Genomic DNA, 23,121 nt, shown 5'->3' on the forward strand with positions numbered 1-23,121 from the left:
TCCATGGGGTCACGAAGAGTCGGACACAACTAAACGACAACAACAAATGTTGTGTAGTTGTTAGAGCATTGAACAAGAACCCAGAAGACTAAGGTCCAAATCCCCACTCAGCCATCAAGCTCGTTGGGATCAACTTGGGCCAGCCACTGTCTCTCAGGCTAACCTACCTCACAGGGTTGTTGTGAGGATAAAATGGGGAGTGGAGGGTACTTTGCATGCCACCTTGAGCTCCCTGGAGGAAAAGTGGGATAGAAATGTAATGAGAATGATGACAATGATTATCTTATCGTCATCATTCTTATTGTTCAACTTGCAATTCAGGGGACAGAATACAGAAAATTCTGTTCTACTGCAGTCTATCACTTACAGAAACAGTGTCAGTTACCCTATTTCAGAAAGTTAAAGATTCTCCCACAGATGAATTGCATGTTACCTTCCATCTTAGTACTATAGAAGCATTACAGTCACTCACAGTTTCTGGCCTGTGCAATGAAACTCTACCACCAGATGGCTCTACAGGCTAATTCCTAGAAAAACACATTTGGCTTTATGTTCATCATCCTCCTACCATGATTTTTCCCTGCTCTAGAACTCTTGAGTCAGCCATTCATTTTTAAGAGGGGGCTTGAAAAAATAAAAAACAGGGACATGCCAAAGAGCCAGCGCCATGGGTTCTGCCGAATGACTCCATTGCAAACCAAGAGAGAGATGAGCAGTGATTCCTGCACTGCAGGGGGTTGGACTAGATGATCCTTGGGATCCCTTCCAACTCTACTATTCTCTGAGAGGCAAAGGGATCTATAACGCATCCTAACCCAGCTTGTGAACAACAAACAAGGGATTAAGCAGAGGTATGATTTTTTGACTTATTTTCCCAGTAGTGATGTATGGAAGTGAGAGCTGGACCATAAAGAAGGCTGATCGCCGAAGAATTGATGCTTTTGAATTATGGTGCTGGAGGAGACTCTTGAGAGTCCCATGAACTGCAAGAAGATCAAATCTATCCATTCTGAAGGAAATCAGCCCTGAGTGCTCACTGGAAGGACAGATCCTGAAGCTGAGGCTCCAATACTTTGGCCACCTCCTGAGAAGAGAAGACTCCCTGGAAAAGACCCTGATGTTGGGAAAGATTGAGGGCACAAGGAGAAGGAGACGACAGAGGACGAGATGGTTGGACAGTGTTCTCAAAGCTACCAGCATGAGTTTGACCAAATTGCAGGAGGCAGTGGAAGACAGGAGTGCCTGGCATGCTCTGGGCCATGGGGTCACGAAGAGTCGTACACGACTAAACGACTAAACAACAACAACATGAGAGCCGAACAGGCGTCAAAAGTGAAATGCCAGTCTTCGCAAGGTGTGTGTGCTCTGGTCTGACAAATTGCAAATAAATATTTAAAGTAAATAAACTTACCCTAGAGGTGTCTTTAAACCTTTACTGTAAATTTTGTCCACCTGGTCACCTCTCTTAGCATGTTTTCATATCATGTACACATTACTGAACTGCACTTACTGGGTGGGGTAGACCCCATAACTGGCACCTCTTTCTCTCCCCGTACCCTGATCTCACTTCAATGTAGGGATGGTGGGGGAGGGGGGAGAGATTCAGTTCAGTTCGGATTGATAAGCAAACCTACCTAATTCATGTTTTGCAAAACAATGTGCAAACCGAAACACAGCCATCCTTTGGCATTTACACTTTTCCAGATTTTGCAACGCAGTTCTCCTGCCAAGGAATTTGCTCCCCCAAAAATGCATACACTCAAGTGAAGGGTGCATAACAGCATTTAAACATACATTGCATTGGTAAAATTGCTTTGCAAACATGGGGCAAAATTGCATGCAAATTTAGAAGAAATTTGGGGGTGTTACAGGGTTATTGTTATTGTTTTCTTTTTATATATTGTGATCTTTTCTGTGAACCACCCTGAGACCTCTGGGTATAGGGCGGTATATAAATTCAATAAATAAATAAAAATAAAATAAATAAAAATATTTAAAACGTTGAATTTTCACAAGACTTTTTTATTTTAAAAATCACAAACTGATGTAGGAATGTGGAGAATGGAACATAAGATTGGAAGGGGGGGGGGAATGAGATAGTGACAGAAACGAAAATCGCATGTCCTTACTTCAATGTAGCAGCTGTCGGGACTCTCTCGATAGGCAGAGGCGATGCTAGCTTGAACCGCTTGGATCCACGCCTGGCGCAGTTTCTCTGAATCGGCCTGCAGCATGCAGCTCCTGAAAGGGAAGTTGGGGTTGGACTAGATGACCCTCGTGGTCCCTTCCCATGCTACCATTCTATGATTCTAGATGAAAGAGCAGGGTGTGCCTAAGCCCGGAGGAGACTGAGAGGGGACATGAACAAGCCCTCTTCAAATACCTGAAGGGCTGTTGCGGAGATGAGAACCAGTGTGGGCCCTGGGAGAACAGGGTTCAAACTTCCTCGGAGGACAGGTGGCAAATAAATGCCACACATAACTAAACAACCAAAAAAGGGCTGTTGTTAACACACCATGAGGGCGGCATCAGAAAAGCATGCCTTGGAAAGATCAACTTCCCCACTGTGTGACGGAACACCAAGCCAAAGAGTTAAAACACTGACTACCCAAAACATTTATATGAGAATGGAACAGAGACAGTGCTTGGTAATGGAATCTGGTGTGTGGACCGTCCTGAATTGGACCATTTATCCAATCTGGGTCATGATCCGCTCCCGGACTGGATCAGTTGATCTTTCCGAGTAGACATTGCGTCTTGCTTGTGGGCTTCCTGCAGGCATCTGGTTGGCCACTGTGAGAACAGCATATGGGACCAGATTGGCCTTTGCTTTGGGCCTTTTACAAAAGCTCCCCTAAACTTTATAAACATGCAGATCTCTTAAAATGGGCCACACAGCACCTAAGTAAACAATGGAATCTGCTACTGAAAGATGTAGTGATGGCCACCAGATTTTTTTTGGGGGGTGTATAAATAATAAAATTATTATTATTATTATTATTATTATTATTATTATTATTATTATTATTATCAGCAGCTTAGATGGCTTTAAAAGAGGATGAGAAAAATTCATGGAGGAGAAGACTATCAATGGCTACTAGCCACAATTAAAGGAGTGCTGTTACAGACTTCCCTTTGGGGAATCTGGTAGGCCACTGTGAGAACAGGAAGCTGGACAAGATGGGGCCCTTGGCCTGATCCTGCAGGCTCTTCTGATCTTGCTCTATGCTTCGCATACAGAAGGTCGCAGGTTCAATCCTCGGCATCTGCCGACAGGCCTGGGAGAAAACCCTGTCTAAAAACCCAGAGAGCCATTCGGTGTAAAGAACACTGACCTTTGTGGGCCAATGTTCTCACGGGGCCTAAGGCACTTCCTGTGTGATGGCGCTATAGAAATAGAATAGTAATAATACAGTTGTACTTTGGAAGTTGAACGGAATCCATTCCAGAAGTCCATTCGACTTCCAAAACGTTCGGAAACCAAAGTGCAGCTTTCGGTTGGCTGCAAGAAGCTCCTGCAGCCAATCAGAAGCCACGGAAGCCCCGTCGGACGTTCGGCTTCCAAAAATAGTTTGCAAACCGGAACAGTCACTTCCGGGTTTGCGGCGTTCGGGAGCCAAAACGTTCAAGAACTAAGCTGTTTGGAAACCAAGGTACGATTGTAATTATAATGCACTGGAAAAGAAAGAAAGAGGAGACTTGCACAACGTACTTAGTGGGGGAGACGACTTCAAAGCAAAACCTCCGCTCGATGTCTTCGCAGGGCTTGACGGTGCAAAGCCTGAGGTCCTCCACCACCACCGTGAGGACATCCTGAACAGACAAAAACGGAACAAGCGAGTCAGTGGCATTGCAGTGTCCCACCTGCGGCTGCAAATATGCAAGTGTGTGGAAATGGTTGCGTGTTTTATAAGCTGTCTTGGTTTTCCTTGAGCTTCCACACCAGAGGCAGGGAACCCTTTCCAGACAGAGGGCCTTATTCCCTTCTGGAGGGGGGGTCCCTACATGCCAGGGGTGGGTGGGGCCAGAGGCAAAAGTGGGTGGAGCAATGAATAGAAACCTTACCTTTGTACAGGTGGCTAGTTTCTAAACACACACACACACACACACACACACACACACACCTCTATCTTCTGCCCAGTGAGAAAAATGATCAGAGTTCAAGGACACATTCCAGGCAGGGGAAAACAAGGACAGTGAGGGCTGTGGCCTAGGGAGATTTACAAGGGCCAGGCAGAGAGGTTTGGGGGGCCAGATTCAGGCCCCAGGCCTGAGGCTCCCCTTCCCTGGTCTGAAGCCTTAATGCTGCGCTGGAAGGGGAAGAAGAGTGAGGTGGGGTCACTGGGTGTCAGATAGGGAGCCCCCATGGGCCAGTGGCGTAGCGTGGGTTGTCAGCACCCGGGGCAAGGCAAGTAATTTGCGCCCCCTAACCCGTGGATTTGCGCCCCCTAACCTGTGGATTTGCGCCCCCTAACCCTAACCTCCAGATGTTGCGCCTGGTGCGACCGGGCCCCCCTGCACCCCCCACGCTACGCCACTGCCATGGGCTGCTACTAGCCCAAGGGCTCATGGTTGCACACCCGATTAAATGAGCATGCATGGTTGGTGGCTACCAACTGTAGCATACCCCACATGTTGACAGAAATACAGGTAAGGACTCCGTCAGCAAAGGAGACAATAAAAGCTGAGTTTTCCATTTTTCTGAAAAGAATGAGCTGGGGTTCAAAGCACATGCTGTTTGCTTTGGGGGGAACTGATGCTGCTACCATTTTTATTACCTGGCCTGAGGCTTCCACAAAAGACAAGGGATACACTCCCCCAATAAATAAGATATGGTTTTTTTAAAGTGTATGTTGCCCAGGGCTTCTCAGAAAGGGGTAGCCACAAATGTGAACAGTTATAGTAAGGCTGTTGGAAGATTTGCCTTAAAAATATTATTTTCATTTTGGCCCTAATTTACGTGGCATGCATAGGGGTAAAGCAGAACCATTAGATTCTACTCTGGAAAATTTGGGAGACACTGATACTGAATTATTATTGCGATTGTTATTATTAGATATATTACCCACACAGGTCACCAGCAGGTCCCAGGTTTACAACTAAAATTCAGTATTAAAAGCAGTCAAGACAAATCGCAGTCACAAGAATAGGACGGGTCCCTCAAAACACACACGTCAGGCATCAAAGGCCAGGGTGAAGTGGGGCATCTTCAACAATTGCCAAAAGCTGTATGGTGAAGAAGCCAGAAGCACCCTCTGGGGGGAATCTCACCCACCCGACTCTTCTCTGTGCATGTACGGTGTGGGTTGCAGAACCAAAAATTAAAATGGATTCTGCCACTGGCTCTGAACACATGAAGTGTGGAGTCATTCAATCTGTCCAATCTCTCGTCCTAGTCCGCATAGGATGGCTCGACAATCCCCTGAACAGTAAGACATCAAGAGAAGCCAGCTAATCCACTAATGTCATCAGAGGCAACCTGGCTGACCTTTAGCTTCTTCTGGTAGACCAGCTGGCTGTTCTGTATGGAGAACCATCTCCTGAGGAAGAGAGAAAGAGAAAGAGAAAGAGAAAGAGAAAGAGAAAGAGAGAGAGAATTGAGAAAGGGGGTGAGGATAAATTTTATTTATTTATTTATTTATTTATTTATTTATTTATTTATTACATTGATATATTCCAGCTTTTCCTCCAGGGAGTTCAAAGTTGGAATTCAATGGAACATAAATTAAAATTAAAATTAAAATTAAAATTAAAATTAAAATTAAAATTAAAATTAAAATTAAAATTAAAATTAAAATTAAAATAATTAAAATTAAAATTAAAATTAAAATTAAAATTAAAATTAAAATTAAAATTAAAATTAAAATTAAAATTAAAATTAAAATTATTTTCATGGGAGAAAGGTGGGCTAGAAATACAATTAAATCCTCCTCCCGACATTCCTATCCTCCTTACCCCCTGGAGAGCTCAAGGTGGCAGTACACAGTTCCTTCCCCTCCCCATTTTATCCTCCCAACAACCCTATGAAGTAGGTTAAGCTGAGAGACTGTGGCTTTGCAGTGAGTGGAGATTCGAACCCTGGTTCCTCAGATCCTAGTTCGACAATCTAACCACTACGCCACCACAAAAGTCTCTCCCTCCCCCCCCCCCTCTTGCGGTCATGGCTTTTCTGGAAACACACAGATCCCAACGTACCGGTTCCAGGTCTTGAACGCATTGCTCGCTCTCTTGAAGAGGTACCCTTCCATCACCACCCCATTGGGGGCATCGACGTTGAATTCCACCTTGGAGTCATCGTAGGAGAAGTCCTATAAGCCCAAGGCAAGCAGAGATGTGCCATCAGCAGGGATGAGTGAATCCGTCAGTTTTCATTTCTCTCCGTTCCTCCTTTTTTCCACTCTTCAGCTTGCCATATATACACATCAGTTTGTGACTTGCTTTTTAAAAGACAAGTCCTCATGAAAATTCAGCAGCTCTTACCTCATATTTCTCCTGCGAGATGCATCTTTGCATGCGATTCTGCCTAATTTGCCCAAAGCAATTTCCCCTAATAATACTGGGCTGCCTGCACTCTTTACACCTCATGTGTGCATTTCAAAGCATACGACTTGGCTCGAGAACTGCACTGCAAAGGTTGGAGAAGTGTGATTCTTGAAGGATTATGGTTCACTTCTTCCCAATCTCTACATGTGGCCCTCCTATATTTTAAGGGAAGGGTTCCAGATCAGCGCCAGTGCATTTGCTCTGTGTTGTTGCTGTTAAAATTTCTATACCACCCTAAATCCGCAGGTCTCAGGGTGCGTCGGAAAGTCCCAGATTCACTCCCAGGTGGGGCTGGGAGAGATTCCTGCCTGAAACCCTGAAGAGTCACTGCCAGTCAGTGTTCTTCAACCTCGGTTTCTCATATGTTATTGGACTACAACTTCCATCATCCACAGCCAGCTTAGCTAGGGATGATGGGATCTGTAGTCCGCCCATACATAGGGACTCAAGTTTGAAGAACACAACAGTGGTACCTCAGGTGAAGAACTTAATTTGTTCTGGAGGTCCATTCTTAACCTGAAACTGTTATTAACCTGAGGTACCACTTTAGCTAATGGGGCCTCCCACTGCTGCCACGCAATTTCTGTTCTCATCCTGAAGCAAAGTTCTTAACCCGAAGTACTATTTCTGGGTTTGCGGAGTCTGTAAACTGAAGCATCTGTAACCTGAAGCATCTGTGAACTGAAGCGTCTGTAACCTGAGGTACCTCTATAGTGTAAACGATACTGAGCCAGGTAGCCTGACTTGGGATAAGGCCACTTCCTCCACCCCTGTGAGCGAGAGAGAACGGGTGGTCAGGCTCTGGGCCTAGCCATTTCTCGATTGAGAAGCCAGCCGCTGAAGAAGTATTTTGAACTCGGAGCTTTATTCAAAGTTTTGGTGTTAGACATTGCACCACCGCCTCCCTTATCTGCGAAACAAATGCCACCATAGATGACGGGAGGAGGAGCACGGTGGGGGAGACTTATAGGCCAGGGCGGCTTCTGTTTAATTGGAAGCTCCCTGGCTCTAATTGAGCACCAGGCTGTCTTTCTGAGGCCATGACTCATCCCACTGCATCCCTTCATCTCCTGTCCGCCTTCTTCCCTTTATTACGACACCTTCCTGGTGAGCCAGCATCCCCCAGCATGGAAATAACTCATCCTAATGAGAGTGAAGTGCATGTTGCCTAGCAACCAGACTTCGCTGGGGCCTATAATGCGCCGAGCGGGCAAAAAGGCACTTAAGTTAATGGTTGCCGTTGCCTTGAAATTTGTCACTGCTCTGTGGTGCTGGGCCTTAAAAAAAAAAGAAAAAAAAGTAGTGTTGTGGGGATATAACACACCCTCCAATTCAAAAGCGAACAATGGGGTGGGGGATAATTGGTACTGCGAAGACCCAGCCTCAAATTGTTAGTCTTCATTATCTGGTGACATTCACACCTTACATTTAAAGCACAGTGCTTTATCCTGGGAACTTTAGTTCACCCCTCACAGAGCTTGAATCCATCCCTGGCACCCTTAACAAGCTACAGTTTCCAGGATTTTTTGTGGGGACGGGACCATATGCTTTAAATGTTTGGTGCGAGTTTGACCCCAGATGCAAAGCGTGTTTCTGTTCTGCACTGCAAATTAAACTAGTTCAAAAGCACTTCCCTCTCTGCAGGGAACTATAGTTTTGTGGTTTCTTCTGACAGGATTGTCTGCACGCGTGTCAAAACTGCAGCACTCAGAATCCTTTGGGAAAGCCGCCATTAATCCACGCAAATTAATAGGCAATTAATGTGGCTCGAATTATGACTCTAGTTCTTTATTTAAAATCTTACGTTTACATCCTCCCAAACCCAGACCAGGCTTACAGTCCTTCGGACCAGACCCCTAAATATTTTGAGGCTGATCTTCCAAGTCACCTCAAGGCAGATTCCATACACCACCACAGAACAAAATTTCTGCAAAATTGTGCAAGTTAAAACCTCCATCGTAGCTCTATGAACATTTCAACCAGGTCAACAGCAATACCTATAAATGCCTTTTGAAGCAAAGACCGCCGAAAGTGGAACAGATTGTCTTGGATGTTGGTAGACTCTCATTCATTAGAGGCTTTTGAGCAGAGGAGGAAGGGATGGACATCACCCTCTGCTGTAGCAAGGCAAGTGAGGACTTGTAAGACTATAAGAGCCCGGCTGCTGGATCAGGCCAAAGGCCCATCCAGCCCAGTCTCTGTTGTCACAGTGGCCAAGCAGATAGAATCATGGGGGCTAGAACACTTGCTGGAGAAAAAGGTGACCAATTAATAACAATCACAGAATGGTCAAGTTGAGGGTCATCTTGTTCAACCCCCTGCAATGCAGGAATATATGCAGCTGCCCCATTTGGGGATCTAACCTGCAACCTTGGTGTTATCAGCACCACACTCTAACCAACTGAGCTATCTGGGCTCTTGATGTCTTTGGGGAGCCCAGAACACCCCTCTGCCCACTTTTGATTCCCAGTAACTGGTATTCATAGGTGCTACTGCCTGAAACAGAGAGGCAGTGCATGTCCCTTGTGGCTGGTAGCCATTGATAGCCATGAGCCTGTCTAAAATCCATTCAATGCCATCCTAGTCAGTGGCCATCACTTCATTGGATGTTCTCCCCAAGTTCTAGAGAGGAAGGAAAACATCTCCCTCCTCACTTTCTTCACACTGGGTGCCAGCCAACTTAAAACAACTCATCATGCGGTATAAACTGTTCTTGGACTGTAGGTGAGGGACCACCCAACTGAATGCTCTTTGGTAACCACCTCATTAGGAAGAAGCAAGCATCAAACATGTCAGACAGAGAGAAGAAAGGGGGCAGGCTTGCTAGCAGCTCAATGCTTGCAATGCTGTTGGGGGTTGAAAAAGAATGCAATGGAGGAAACGCACAGAGGAGGAGATCGGAGCAGAGACGGTGAGGACTAGAATCTTGAAGTTGATTGTGAAAGTATGGCAGAGAGCCAACGTTAGGAGAGGGAGAGAGTGGTGGTGGTGGTGGGGATGATCAGTAGTGACTGGAGAAAACTGCTGAAAGTGGAGGTCCAAGCTGAAATCTTTGATGTGGAGAAGGACCAAAGATTCAATATTACAAAGCTGAGGCTTAAAAAAAGCAGGCCACCATCCAGAAAACACACAGTCGGAATCTCCTGCCAAATGCCCAGCTGTCATCTGTCCTTGCTTTCATGTCATATCAATAAATGTCATGCCAGCATGCACACTCACACACAGAGAAAGAGACACACTTTCTCTACTCCAGGCGATCTCTGCTTTTCCCTTTTCCATACTGATTTGAATTAATATATCCAAGGGTGCCTAGCCTAGCAATGAAAGCTTTTATTATTATTATTCAAAAAGAGCCAGCGGACAATGGTTTCCTTGGGAACCCTGAATGCCCCCTACAAAGAGGCACCAAATTCCCAAAGAGGCGAGCAAGTGGCTCCTTTCCACTGTTGGGATGGAGATGGTTTTGGTGCCTGCCCTGCTTTCAAAATACAGCTACTTTCAAACTGGCCAATGATGAAGCAGGAAACAAAACCAAAGAACAGAGGCACAAATCGCCTGCAATGGGGAAATTTAAAAGATTCACCATTCTGTATTTCAAATGCAGGAGGTGGGGAACCAGAACTCTTCGCCAACGCATTGCTAGGGTCAAACAAAATAAACAAGTCCTGGAGTGACTGATGCTTTTTTGTGGGTTTGAGTGCTCAAATATTTTGGGGTGTGTGTGCCTCTTATCACTTAGCCATTGCCATTTTGATGTTTGTTTTTTACTGAAATCACTTAGTGTTTGCTTGTTTGTTTGTTTGTTTGTTTGCTTTCTAATTGAAATAAAGAGAATAAAGACTATATACCATTTTTAGAAGGCCATTGGGGTTAACGGGTGGGGTGAGAGACGTCATTTGGTTAAGTCTAGGGACAGAATAGAGAAAATTGTGGATTTCCTCAAAGGCCTCCCTTGGGGTCTCAAATTTCAGTGGCATCTTGAACTATGTGAAAATCCGGTCTACCCCCCCCCCATTCCAAATCATAGTCATAGAACATAGGAAGCCTCCTTTCAAAGAACCAGACTGTGGGTCCATCTACCTCAAGGGTCAGCAAACTTTTTCAGCAGGGGGCCAGTCCACTGTCCCTCAGACCTTGTGTGGAGGCCAAACTATATTTGGGGGGGGGGGGATGAACGAATTCCTATGACCCACAAATAACCCAGAGATGCATTTTAAATAAAAGAACACATTCTACTCATGTAGAAACATGCTGATTCCCGGACCACCCGTGGGCCGGATTTAGAAGACAACTGGGCTGTATACGGCCCCCGGGCCTTAGTTTGCTACCCATGATCTACCTCAATATTATCTATGCTAACCAATAGGGGCTTTCCAGGATTTCAGACAGGGAGACTCTCCCAGCTGTACCAGTAAATGCCAGGGACTGAACCTGGGACCTTGTGCATGCAAGGCAAATGCCCTACCACTGAACTATGGCCCCTTCATTGAAAGGGAACTTGAGCACAATTAGAACATTGGTAGAGTGGTGTCCTATGCAGAACTGGTATCTATCAACTGTCATGAGCTTTAGTGATAATGCTTTCCTTGAGGAGCTCATAGACCCTTTTAATTCAACTTTAAAAGACAGGGACAGCAATGCTGGGTTAATTCACACCAGGGGTCAGCAAACTTTTTCAGCAGGGGGCCGGTCCACTGTCCCTCAGACCTTGTGGGGGGCCGGACTATATATTGGGGCGGGGGTGAAATGAACGAATCCCTATGCGCCACAAATAACCCAGTGATGCATTTTAAATAAAAGGACACATTCTACTCATGTAAAGACATGCTGGTTCCTGGACTGTCCATGGGCCGGCTTTAGAAGGCAATTGGGCCGGATCCAGCCCCCGAGCCTTAGTTTGCCTACCCACAATTCACACCTCCCTTACTTTAAACTGCTGCACCAGGATCAAGTAGCTATTAAGTTCTTAGAGAATCTGCTTTGCATATGGAAATTCCCAGGTTCAAACCCCCCCCCCCCACATCTCCAGGTAAGGCTGGGACAGAACTCCAGAGAACTGCTGCCAATCAGTGTGGACAATACTGAGCTAGATGGACCAGTGGTCTGACTTGGTGCAAAGCAGCATCCTATGTTTCACTGCATTGGGGCCATTTAGACTCACCAATACCTTTCTACATGCTTCAGTCTGCTAACTGGTATAAGTGTTAACGGCGTAATTGCCTTGTGGGCGAAACCCTCGCCTTAAAACATCACCACATGCAGGAAGGAGTGGATAAACTCCGGAACTACTGACCCTTTGAAAAATGCATGAACTAGCTAGTGTAAGAAGGTGAAGAGGCAGCAGCTTCTGAAGTCTCTCTCTCTCCCTCTCTTCCCATTCCTCGTGGCATCTACCACAATCCTAAACATTGGATGTGACAGGTCAGCTCATCAACTGCATATGTGAAGTCATCCGTGCATGAAGAGAAAGTAGCCGATCACATTCAATAAGGATTATGGCTGAGGTTCTTTCCTCTTTTTTTCTGTTGCATGAAGCATAAAGACAAGCTAAGAGGAGAGAGGGGCAATCTGTAGTCTTTAGGTCTTCTGGAGGCCAGTTGCAGCGAGCATACTGGATTCCTCCATTCTGTATAGCTCTCTCCCCCCCCCTCTCATGGAATCATAGAATTGTAGAGTCAGAAGGGTCCTTGAGGATCATATAGTGCAATGCAGGAATTATGCAGCAGTCCCATAAAGGGATTGAACTCGCAACCATGGCATTATCAGCACCACAGTCTAACCAACTGAGCAATCCCTTGCAGGCACAACTTATAAAACTGACAGGATCATGGACTATAAAACTTCAGGATATGGGTGGGAGATGCAAAATTTCATCAGGCATTGCCCTTGGACATTCACAGTTACCTTTACATCCATAAGGAATAGAACCTTGAGTTTTGTTTTTAAGGAGAACTGAAATTATCAGGTAATGAAAATTGGACCAAGTGCTAAATTTTGTGCTTGAACAGTGCAGTCCTGAGATTGAGGAATATCACAATCCTTCTCTGACATGCGATCTGTCGCACATTGATCTTGCTGCTGCATCTGCACTGGAAACATCTGCCATTATTTTATTGAAGCTACATACTTTCTACCCTGAGCTATCCAACTGAGTTGTTCTTATTCTGGTTCATTTGGATAACTGATTTTGCCTTGCTTTAAATTGTACATCTTGGCATATCATTTTAAATGAAACTCAGTATTGGTTGTATCCAATGCTAGCCATGCTCAGAGTAGACCCCCTGAAGTTAATGAATGTACTCTGAGTAGAACTTAGCTGGTTACAACCATGTATATGTGTGTGTACACACACACACACACGCACACACACACCTTCTACATGTGTAACATTCATCAGCAGTGCCACAGGTTCCACAACCCTGGCTTCACTGACACAACACAGAAGGTCCCTCGCTCGGTTCCCAGAATCTGTAATTGCAAAAGAATCCTGCACCCAGGACTGCTGTTGTTCCAAATATATCACAGCTCACTCTACTTGAGGCAGAAGATTCAGCTCACCCCTTCTACACCCTTCCTGCTTCAGAAGACGGCTCTCCCATCACCCTCAGACTCTAGAGAGGACTGCCCTATGGCTTCTCTTGCTCCACAGCCAAGCAGGAGCAAATGAATGCAGTATCACTGTAGAGATCACAAATCGCTCTCCCAAGGTGGAAGCCACACTGGAGAGCCAAGCCAGGCCGTCTTTTCCCAAGCAAACTCCAGCCCTTTGCTGAGACAACATCTTTCTCTGGCTCAGCTAGCAGAAGGCACTCGGAGCTATCCATGGTGCTGGCCGCTGCTTACTGGAATCTGATTTCACTAAGCCAGTAGCAATCCAGCTTGCCCCAGCCTCACTCAACCCACCTGGCAATACTTCCAGCCTGCCTGACATTGACCTGAGCTACTTGGCTGCACCTGAGTGACTTCAACCTGAAGCTTCCCAACTCAGCTCACCTCTTCTATTGTGAACCCAAAAGTGCAAACAAAACAGGAGATGTATTATGTGATAAAGAAGGGAAAAACACTCACTTATGACCATTGAAAGCCACTGATTGTTTGCATACCCTTGGTTCCTTTCGGAAGGAAGGGTGAGATAGAAATGTAATTGCAAATAAATAAACCTCTATGCGAAAGGGGCTTCTTTAGCTGTGACTCCTGAATACTAGGGGTTTGGACTACGTGACTCTTAAGGATCCCTTCCAATTTTATTATTCTGGATCAGAATGAATTGCTTCCAGCTTTCCTAGAGGCTTTCCATTCTATAAATTTACTACTGGGCATTCACACACTTTCTCTCTGGGATCACATGGCTATGTGCACAAAAATACAATCCCGTTGGTACAGCAGAGTTATTTCTGCAAAAGCCAGCCATCCTACAGACACACACAGGGAGACACATGTGCACACAGGCTTTCCCACATGTCTGCTTGTTCAGCCACATGGACCAAGCAGAGATGACATAATCCATTGTGCTTTTGTTTCTTTCCCTTGAGGAATGATCTCACACACACACACACACACACACACACACACACACACATCCTATCCACATGCCTCGCTCAGTCCCGTTATCTGAAAAAAAAAGCTCCTTGCAGACCAATCTGGCGAAACACTCCATCTAGCTTGGTGCTGTCTGAGTTTTTTCATCACACCTTTTAAAAATAAAAAGCACTCTTCCACCTCCCCCCCCCCCATTTGCATCACCTTTGCAGCACAAAAATCAACGCCCACATCAGCAAGAATGTGTTTGGTGTAAACGTGTGATCGGAAAACAGAGAGAACCTGTTTTTGTTTTTCAAAAACTCCAACCAATCACACATTTGTTGTTGTGGGAGAGAGCCCACCTCCCTGCATCCCCCCCAAGGCTGCAGCCAGAGACATTTTGTAGGAAATGCTACTCATCCAAATAAGAAAGAAACAAAATCTTGCAAAAATTAAGGTTTCTTAAGAATCTCGCCCACCAACTCACAGCACGCGAAGCCACCTTATGCCGAATCAAAATACTGGTTTGGTCCTGCTTAGAAACTTACACTCTCTGAGGTCTTTCATAGACCCAATACCTCCTTCTTCATCAAACTCTTCTTCTTCAGTGTGCAATGATCAAAAGACAGATCTCTGTCTGAAGGAGCTTACAGTCAAAAAAACCTGATGCAAGAGGGGGAAGCAGATGGGGACACCCACCCGAAATTTAATCTCCAGGTTTGTTAATCTACAAACGGTTCCATTTCCCTTCCCTCCTGCTTCCCCATCTGTCAAGGGACCAGTGGGTTTTGCCTAAGGGTGGAGACAAACCTGGGTAACGGCTGGATTTTGAAAAAGATTTTCAAGTATGTTGGGGAGGGGGGGTCACCCTTGTAAGCTTCTTCTTCCCAGCAGGACAAGGTGCAACCTGAAATCAGCATAGCATCTAACAGGTCCTCCTTTGTTTTGTTTTGTTTTGCATCTCTTCATTCCATTTACATCCCACTTCCTCCAAGGAGCAAAAGGGTGTGATACACAGCTCTCTCTTTCCTCTCCATTTTAAATTCACAACAACCCTGCGAGGTAGGCTAGGAGACCCAAAGTCAACTAGTGAGCTTCATGGCTGAGCTGGGATTTGGTCCCTGGTCTACCAGGTCCTAGGTGCTCTCACTAGTGTGGTGTAGTGGTTAAGAGCAGTGGACTCGTAATCTGGTGAACCGGGTTCGATTCCCTGCTCCTCCACATGCAGCTGCTGGGTGACCTTGGACTAGTCACACTTCTTTGAGGTCTCTCAGCCTCACTCACCTCACAGTGTTTGTTGTGGGGGAAGAAGGGAAAAGGCGATTGTTAGCCGCTTTGAGACTCCTTAGGGTAGTGATAAAGCGGGATATCAAATCCAAACTCTTCTTCTTCACTACTACACCATACTGGTGAAGAATGCCTGCTATCTCTTTCCATGTTCCAGCTGAAGACTATGACCAAATGCAAACTCCCTGGCCTCTCTCTCTCTCACACACTCACACACATGAAACACACATAGTGTTTGCCATTTAGCCTGACAAAGAATTCTGAGGAATTCAAAAAGCTTACACACTGATTTGGCATGCCCGATTTTGTGCCTGTATACAGAATATGTATATTGGGTTCACAAGCCTGGAATCTTTGCCAGTGTCAGTGGCAAGGACCTTCCACATTAAGAGCAGATCCACACCACAAGTTTGAAACCTGTCCAATGCACATTGAAAACTTGTGACACTCCCCCCCCCCAAAAAAAAGAATAATAGGAACTGTAGTTTTCCCTTGTGGAACTACAATTTCCAAGCACCTTTAACAAATGAAAGTCCCCAGGTTTCTTTGGAGGTAGTCATGCGCTTTAGCAGAAGCAAAATGGGTTATGCATTCCCTGTGTGTTGGATGTTCTTTACATATATGGTGTGGATCTGCTTTAAAGGATAGGCCATAATTCATAAGCACAGCATGTGCTCTGCATGCTGAGAGTACCAGGCTCGATCCCCAACCTCTCCAGCTAAAAGACAGCAGGTGATGGAAAAGGCAAGTTCATTCTTCAGCACATCCTGTTAAAGGATCTCAGTCAGTGTGACACAATGGTTAGAGCGCTGGACTAGGACCTGGGAGACCAGGGTTCAAATCCCCACTCAGCTAGTATCTCATTCTCATCCTAACCTACCTCACAGGTGAAATGGGGATGAAATGGGGAGAAGGATATATACCACTTTGAGCTCCTTGGTGGAGAGGTAGGATATATCAAATTAAATTAGCAGGCGATGGGGAAGGCCCTTCTCTGCTGCAGAGCTCCGGAGAGCCTCTGCCAGTCAGAGCAGGCAATACTGGATGAATAGTCTAACCTAGTATAACACGGCTCCCTATGTTTCGCACCTGAATACTGCGCATTTGCCACATCTGCTTCCAAAGCCCCAAAGGAATATTATAGCATCAAGTTACAAAAACACACACAAAGAGAGAGTCAATTGCAGCAACATCCAGATCTGTCGTTTCTGGACAATGAAAGATTTAAAAGGGTGGATCCCGAACTCAGACTATGTAGATTCTATACAAAGCTGCAGAACTACAAACACCCAACTTGGTTTTGTTACATAACTAAGGGCCCGCCAATACCCAGGTTAATGTGGATCGTGAGCCCCGTTAATTCTCCCCCGTTATCTTTCCACTGCTGCTGTCCCACGCTCTCTAAGTCCATAGTTCCCCTATGCTCTGAAAATCCGAATAGGAGAGCTACATCAGTTGCACAGGGAGGCTCCAGATTTAGGGAGAAGAAAGTGTGGGGCGGCAGCAGCAGTCGAGAGGAGAATGCGGAGTGGACGAGGAGGGATTAAAGGAGGCTCGGGGGTTCGCCATCCCCATTAAGCCGAGCTATGGAAGGGTCCTAAAAGCTGAAGGTGTTGCCAACCCCCTCCCCTCCTCCTTTTACAGCCCTCCGGCACCCTAACCCTTGCAACAAAGGGAAGGGAAGACGGCATGCAGTTGCATCCTGAAGCCCGGCTGTATCTCTGGAGTTCCGGAGAAACATTCCCTTACCAGAAGGTACTCAAGTCTGCCGAAAATCTTCATGACCCCGTCCTTTCGGCTGTGCGCACGAATCTCTTTTCGGGACACTCTCCAGAGTGGCAGTGTTGTACAGCACACCTCGAGATCGGAGAGATGCTCTGCCCCCCTCACTGCCAACACACACACACACACACACACACTGCTTTTTTAACCCCTCCCACTCCCGTTTCGCTCTGCTAGGGCCCGGACCGCAGGGTTCTCTGTCTCCAGCCTGTGGACCACCTGCTCCATCCCTCCTTCTCTTCCCTCCCTCCCACCCACCCTAAGGATAGTGGCTTCCCTTTCACAGCCGATCAGCTTAGCACAAGGGCTAATTATCATACAGCTGTCGCCTGGAGATGGAGGGGGTACAGAAAAGATGCAGTGGGGTTTGATGGGGAGGGGGGGAACTCCATCATGTGGCCTTTGACCCCGCTCTGGAGGGACTCGCCAAGCTTCTACGGAAAGCCACTTCCTACCAATATTGCCTTCCCTCCTGTCCCACCCTGTTCTCCACCAGCCCCCCAGCCCCCGTCCACCCACAGCAAACCCATTGGTGGGATGCCACCTGCAGAGACGGGGACCCCCTCCTTGGCCAGCCCAAAGCTCTGCCTGCACCCTGTCAGAGGAGGACGATAAAGCAATGCGCCATATGGCCAGCCCGGTTAAGTTATTTATTTTCAAAGCCTCCCTCCTAAATCAACCTGACGGGCGCTGCCCCGGCGCACAGATACTCCCTCCTTGTTCCCACGCATTCACGAGCCAGGCAGTTCTCCAGCCATCCCAGAAGTCCTGGAAGAGGACCAGGCCCCTGTAGTGGAATGCACCACCCATCAAATGGCATGGGGGGGACGGACGGTGGACGGATGACAGGACCCCTTCCAGTAAACACTGGAGTTTTATTATGCAAATACATCTTTTTCCATCAGCTGTGTACCTTCCCGCTTCCTTTTATAATTAAATATTTAATTGCTATCACCACTGCAAGTTCTTATGGCAACAGGCAGGTAAGAAACCTAATATTATAACTAAATAAAAAATAGGCATTTGATACCAGTGTTCCGGCGTCAGCATTCCCTGCCCTCTCTCCCTCCGCCAACAAATTGTTTAGCCTCCCGCCCTCTGATCCGTCATGGATACACTTAATCCTTTATAAGACCGTAACAGCAGCTTTGCCAGATCGGGCCAAATGTCCACATTAACTGCAGTAGCTAAGCAGAACCTCCAGGTTCAGAGGCAGTCTATTTTGGAATTCTAGATGCCAGGACGACCACGAGACGCCTGACAGGAGAAAGAAGAAAAGGTCTCAATTCCCACACTCTGCCACACGGGGTTGGCAACCTCGGAGCAAGCACCAGATAATGGGGGTTCTACTCCAGTAAAATCCGGAGGGCTGCAGGTTGCCTACCCATGCTTTGCAGCAGGGATGGAGAAGCCATCCAAGCTGAGCCACACGTTCTATTCCAGTCAGCCACATGCCTCCTCCACTTCCCTGTGCTTATAGGAACATAAATAGAGCCCAGCAGGATCAGGCCAGAGACCCCACTCTAGACCAACATCCTGCTCTCCCAGTGGAAGAGACAGGAGATAGGAGACAGCACCCTCCCTAAATATTGCCTCCAACAGTGGAGGTAGAGCAAGGTGTTAAGAGATTTTTTGGGAGGGACCCAAATTGGAAATGAATAAATGGTAGGATTTTGATTACAGTGGTACCTTGGTTTAAGAACAGCTTAGTTTATGAACAACTTGGATTAACAACACTGCAAACCCAGAAGTAGGTGTTTTGGTTTGTGAACTTTGCCTTGGAAGCAGAATGTGTTTGGCTTCCTGTTGAGTGTGTTCCATTTGTAAATTGAGTCCCCCGCTGCTATGGAAAAGCATGCCTTGGTTTAAGAACGCTTTGGTTTAAGAACAGACTTCCGGAACGGATTAAGTTCGTAAACCAAGGTACCACTGTATTTGGGAGAAATGCAAGCTGCATAGGTATTCCTGAGCTAGCCAATGCAAAACGGACATGCCAAGCTGGGGCCATTAAGAAACATTACAGGCCACCGAGGGCCATTGGCAATGCTGTCCTCCCCCTTTGCCTTCAGGTGTGACCAGAGACTGGGGGTTTGGAAAGTTGCCAGGGTAACTGGGTGTGAGGTGTCAGGAAAAGAGAGGTTTGTTGTTGTTGTTTTTAGCAAGGTGGTCTGGGAAGGAGGAGGAAGAAAGACTGGGATCCATCTTGGGCAGGTTGGCTGAAGTCTGGCTGGGAGAGATGCTGTAAGAGACAAGCCCCTCTTGAAATGACCATGCTGCAAGATCTGGACACCTTCCATGCAGTCTAAAGGTGTAAATAGGAGAATAAACCATATTGGTTAAAGCCACAACATTTTTCCGCTGTGTTTCAATTCTCCAAAGGGACAGAGACCCTGGGTGATTCCCTGGAACCCTCAGGAATCTTGCAGGGAGTGGGGGTGGCACAAAACTATTGTAACAATAGCCACTATGGCTGGTGCCTGCTTACAGCCTTGAAGGTAAAGGTAAAGGTAAAGGGACCCCTGACCGTTAGGTCCAGTTGTGGCCAACTCTGGGGTTGCGGCGCTCATCTCGCTTTACTGGCCGAGGGAGACAGCGTACAGCTTCCGGGTCATGTGGCCAGCATGACTACGCCGCTTCTGGCGAGCCAGAGCAGCACACGGAAACGCCGTTTACCTTCCCACCGGAGCAGTACCTATTTATCTACTTGCACTTTGACATGCTTTCAAACTGCTAGGTTGGCAGAAGCTGGGACCGAGCAAAAGGAGTTCACCCCATCGCAAGGATTCGAACCGCTGACCTTCTGATCGACAAGCCCTAGGCTCAGTGGTTTAACCCACAGCGCCACCCGCATCCCTATGGCCTTATCCTCCATTTATTTGCCTCCCCCCTTCTTAAAAAGGAGAGAATGGCTAAGAAGAGCATAAGAAGAGCCTGCTGGATCAGGCCAACGGTCCATCTTGCCCAGCATCCTGTTCTTACAGGCATCTAACCAGATGCCTGATTGAGCGCAACAGCCATTCCCCCCCCCAACGTGATTGCCAGCAACTGGCAGTCAGGAGCACTCTGTCTCCATGATCGCAGCCCTCGTGGCTAGCAGCCATTGACTTTTGGTGAATAATCTGCTTTTAGCCCTTTCCCCCCTCGCCCCGCCCTCAGTGTCCCCCAGCTGTCAGGAAAGTTAGCCGAAGGCCATAAAATCCAAGCGCCTGCCCCCGCCAGCCTTTGCTCACTCTCACGCAAGGATTTTATTCTTTTTGCAAGGGGGAGGCTCAAGTTGGTTTGGCTTCTGTTTAAGCGGGGCTTGTTTTCCTACAGGGCATAAATCAGTCAAAAAGGGGAACTCCTCCTCTGAGGTGCAAAGGAGCTGCAGCACGCAATCTGGAAGACAGCGGTTAGCGAGAGGACAAAAGCGTCTCAGAATGATGGCTGTCCAGGGAATACGTACAAAAGGGACCCCCCTGGGAAAAGGAAGGGAAGGACAGAACAAGGGGGGTGTTGGGACAGCCCCCGCCAAAAGGGAAAGAATAACTGGGCTCCTACAAAACCATCGCTATTTTGCTGATAGGTATACTGGCAAACCCTAGTTGCACAATGAAAAGCCTCTCCCAGATGTCCTGTTTATTGCAGATTCGTGAAGATTTGGGAGCAACTCCCATCAAAATTTCACAAATAGACTCATGATACAATGGTATGCATGTTTGCTCAGATCAGGTGTTTGCCCTCTGGGTGTTGCTGAACTACAACTCCCACCAGCCCCAGCTAGCATGGCAGCTGTAGTTTTAGCTCAGCAACATCTGGAGGGCCACAGGTTGCCACACCTGATTTAGAATTGTTATTTTTATTGCTGCTGTTGTTGAATTTGTATACTGCCTTATACCCGTGGTCTCTGTGCGTTTTAGGGGCAAACTCCCAGGATAAGGGGATATAGGATTGCAGCCAAGATTTTGGTTTAGGGTTCCATTTGGGAAAATCAGGCCTCTCACTCCTTCAATGGGTCTGGCAGGAATTCAACAGGTTGAGCCTTAAAGTGAGAGCTGCCACACTTAAAGCTGAAGTAGTGGTCAGAGGGGTGGCTTTCCGATGCAGAGGTCACTGTCCCTAACCAAGAAGTAGCAACAGAGAGGGTGGCACGGTGTGGATGCAATGGCAGAACCGGTATCACATTCCCTCCACTGTGCCCACACTGCACCAGCTGGTCAGATCACAAAGGGCAAGGTGTCGGCAAGGTGGGCACCACAATCTTCACTATGCCACAGAGCCCGTCCCTCCTGCTTCCTCCCCCGCTAAATCAGATTAATTAGGCCAACCTAGTAGCATCTGCACGATGCATCAATTCCCTGGCCCCACTTGCCAGTGGATTTCAAATTCTGTCCCGCTCTTAACTCTCAGAGCACACCATGTTCCCTTCAGGAGGCATTGCTGTCAAACCATGAACGCCCTGGGCTCTGTACCTCCTCCCCCCGCCCCCCCCCCCGCCACCTGCTTGCTCAGGAACACCAGTTCACTGGAGTAAGTGGATGACAGTGGATTTGTCAATGAATCCCGTGCCATCTGCGGCCGGCTTTCTCTGTGATCCGGATTTGGGCCTAAGTGCCCCTTTTGGCACTTGTAAACATGGTTACACGCAGAGACTCAGGAGGGGGATGTCCTGACCAAGATAACAGCTGCATGGGCAGAAGACAAGTGTCTTTCAATTTCTTGGTTGTCCAGTCTTAACTGCAGCTCTCCACATTTCCATACTCCGTAGGTGATTTTTCTTTGAAAGCCCTCCTGAAAATCCACCAGCATTTTAGTTTAGCTGGGTTATATCTAGCTACCGTTCGGCTTAAAGTAGACCCGCTGAAATCAATGGACCCAAGTTTTGTATTTGTTCATTTATTTGCATTTATACCCCACCTTTTCCCTCATTGAATTCCCACAACAACCCTGTGAGGTAGGTAAGGCTGGAAGATTCTGACTGGCTCAAGATCACATCCAGTGAGCTTCACAGCCAAGTGGGGGATTTGAACCCTGGTCTCCCAGGTCCTAGTCTGACACTTTAAATGCCATCCCACTGTTAGTCATGTCTATGGATCAATCACTTAGCGATGGTGCTTTAGAAGGCAATTAATAAATTAATTGCATAAATAACAGATAATAATAATAATAATAATAATAATAATAATAATAATAATAAAGCCTGTTAAGTTCTATGGGTTGGGTCTACTCTGAGTAGTACAAACATTTCTTTACACAATTTCCCTAAATCTACACGTTTTTGCAATTTTGCCTAATGCAACTTGCATTTTATGTTATTTTTCACCAGTTATAGGCATGTTTGTGCAGTTATAGACACATGTTTGAACACATTGTGTTGCATCCAATGTTAGTCCTACTCTGAGCGGACCCACTGAAATCAGTGGACCTGACTAAGGTCCATTCATTTCAATGGGTGTGCTCTGAGTAAAACGTAGTTGTAAAACGTAAGTTAGTCGCGTGTGTCCATTAATTTCAACGGGTCCACTATGAATAGGGCAAATGTTGCATGCAGTCCATTTTTTTGTTTGTTTGGAGAACTGCGTTGTAAAAAAATGGGGGGGGGGAGGAATGTAGATTTCAAAGGACAGCTGTATTTTGGTTTGTGTATCCTTTCAGGAAGTGTAAATTAACTGAATTTCTCTCCTGTCTTTACATAGAATGAAGTTGGTCTAGGTTCCGAGGTTCAAACCTAGTGGCGCTAACTTTGAGACAGAAGTCCAGCACCCACTGTGCAGAAGGAGGAGATTCCTCAAATGCAGAAGCAATGCCCGACCACATTTTGAAGTAACTTAAAAAATAATAATACACATGACTATCTAAGGATAGATCCCCCTTCGAAAAGACCACAGAGCCCAGAGTCTAATTGCACCTCTTTTCAAAACCATCTGGACCCACAAAAGACTGCTGGACACAGAAGCACTGTGGACGCAGCAACAAGTGACTTGGGGAGAACGCTCTGCACATGTTCAG

At 46.7% G+C, this 23,121-nt stretch overlaps 1 protein-coding gene across 4 annotated transcripts in view; it reads right to left on the bottom strand.

The window, feature by feature from the left end:
* ACAP3 (ArfGAP with coiled-coil, ankyrin repeat and PH domains 3) overlaps positions 1-23,121 on the bottom strand; it is a 154,513-nt gene that overhangs the window by 34,323 nt on the left and 97,069 nt on the right. For all 4 annotated transcript variants that reach the window (XM_081870905.1, XM_081870904.1, XM_081870907.1 and 1 more), the window contains 4 exons: positions 6,196-6,308; positions 5,489-5,540; positions 3,713-3,813; positions 2,130-2,241 (listed from right to left, as the gene is read on the bottom strand). In XM_081870905.1, the coding sequence (XP_081727031.1) occupies positions 2,130-2,241; positions 3,713-3,813; positions 5,489-5,540; positions 6,196-6,308 (378 nt within the window). The remainder of the gene's footprint in view (positions 1-2,129; positions 2,242-3,712; positions 3,814-5,488; positions 5,541-6,195; positions 6,309-23,121) is intronic.

Source organism: Podarcis erhardii (assembly GCF_964252035.2).
Source record: "Podarcis erhardii genome assembly, chromosome: 7".
NCBI classification, from domain to species: domain Eukaryota; kingdom Metazoa; phylum Chordata; class Lepidosauria; order Squamata; family Lacertidae; genus Podarcis; species Podarcis erhardii.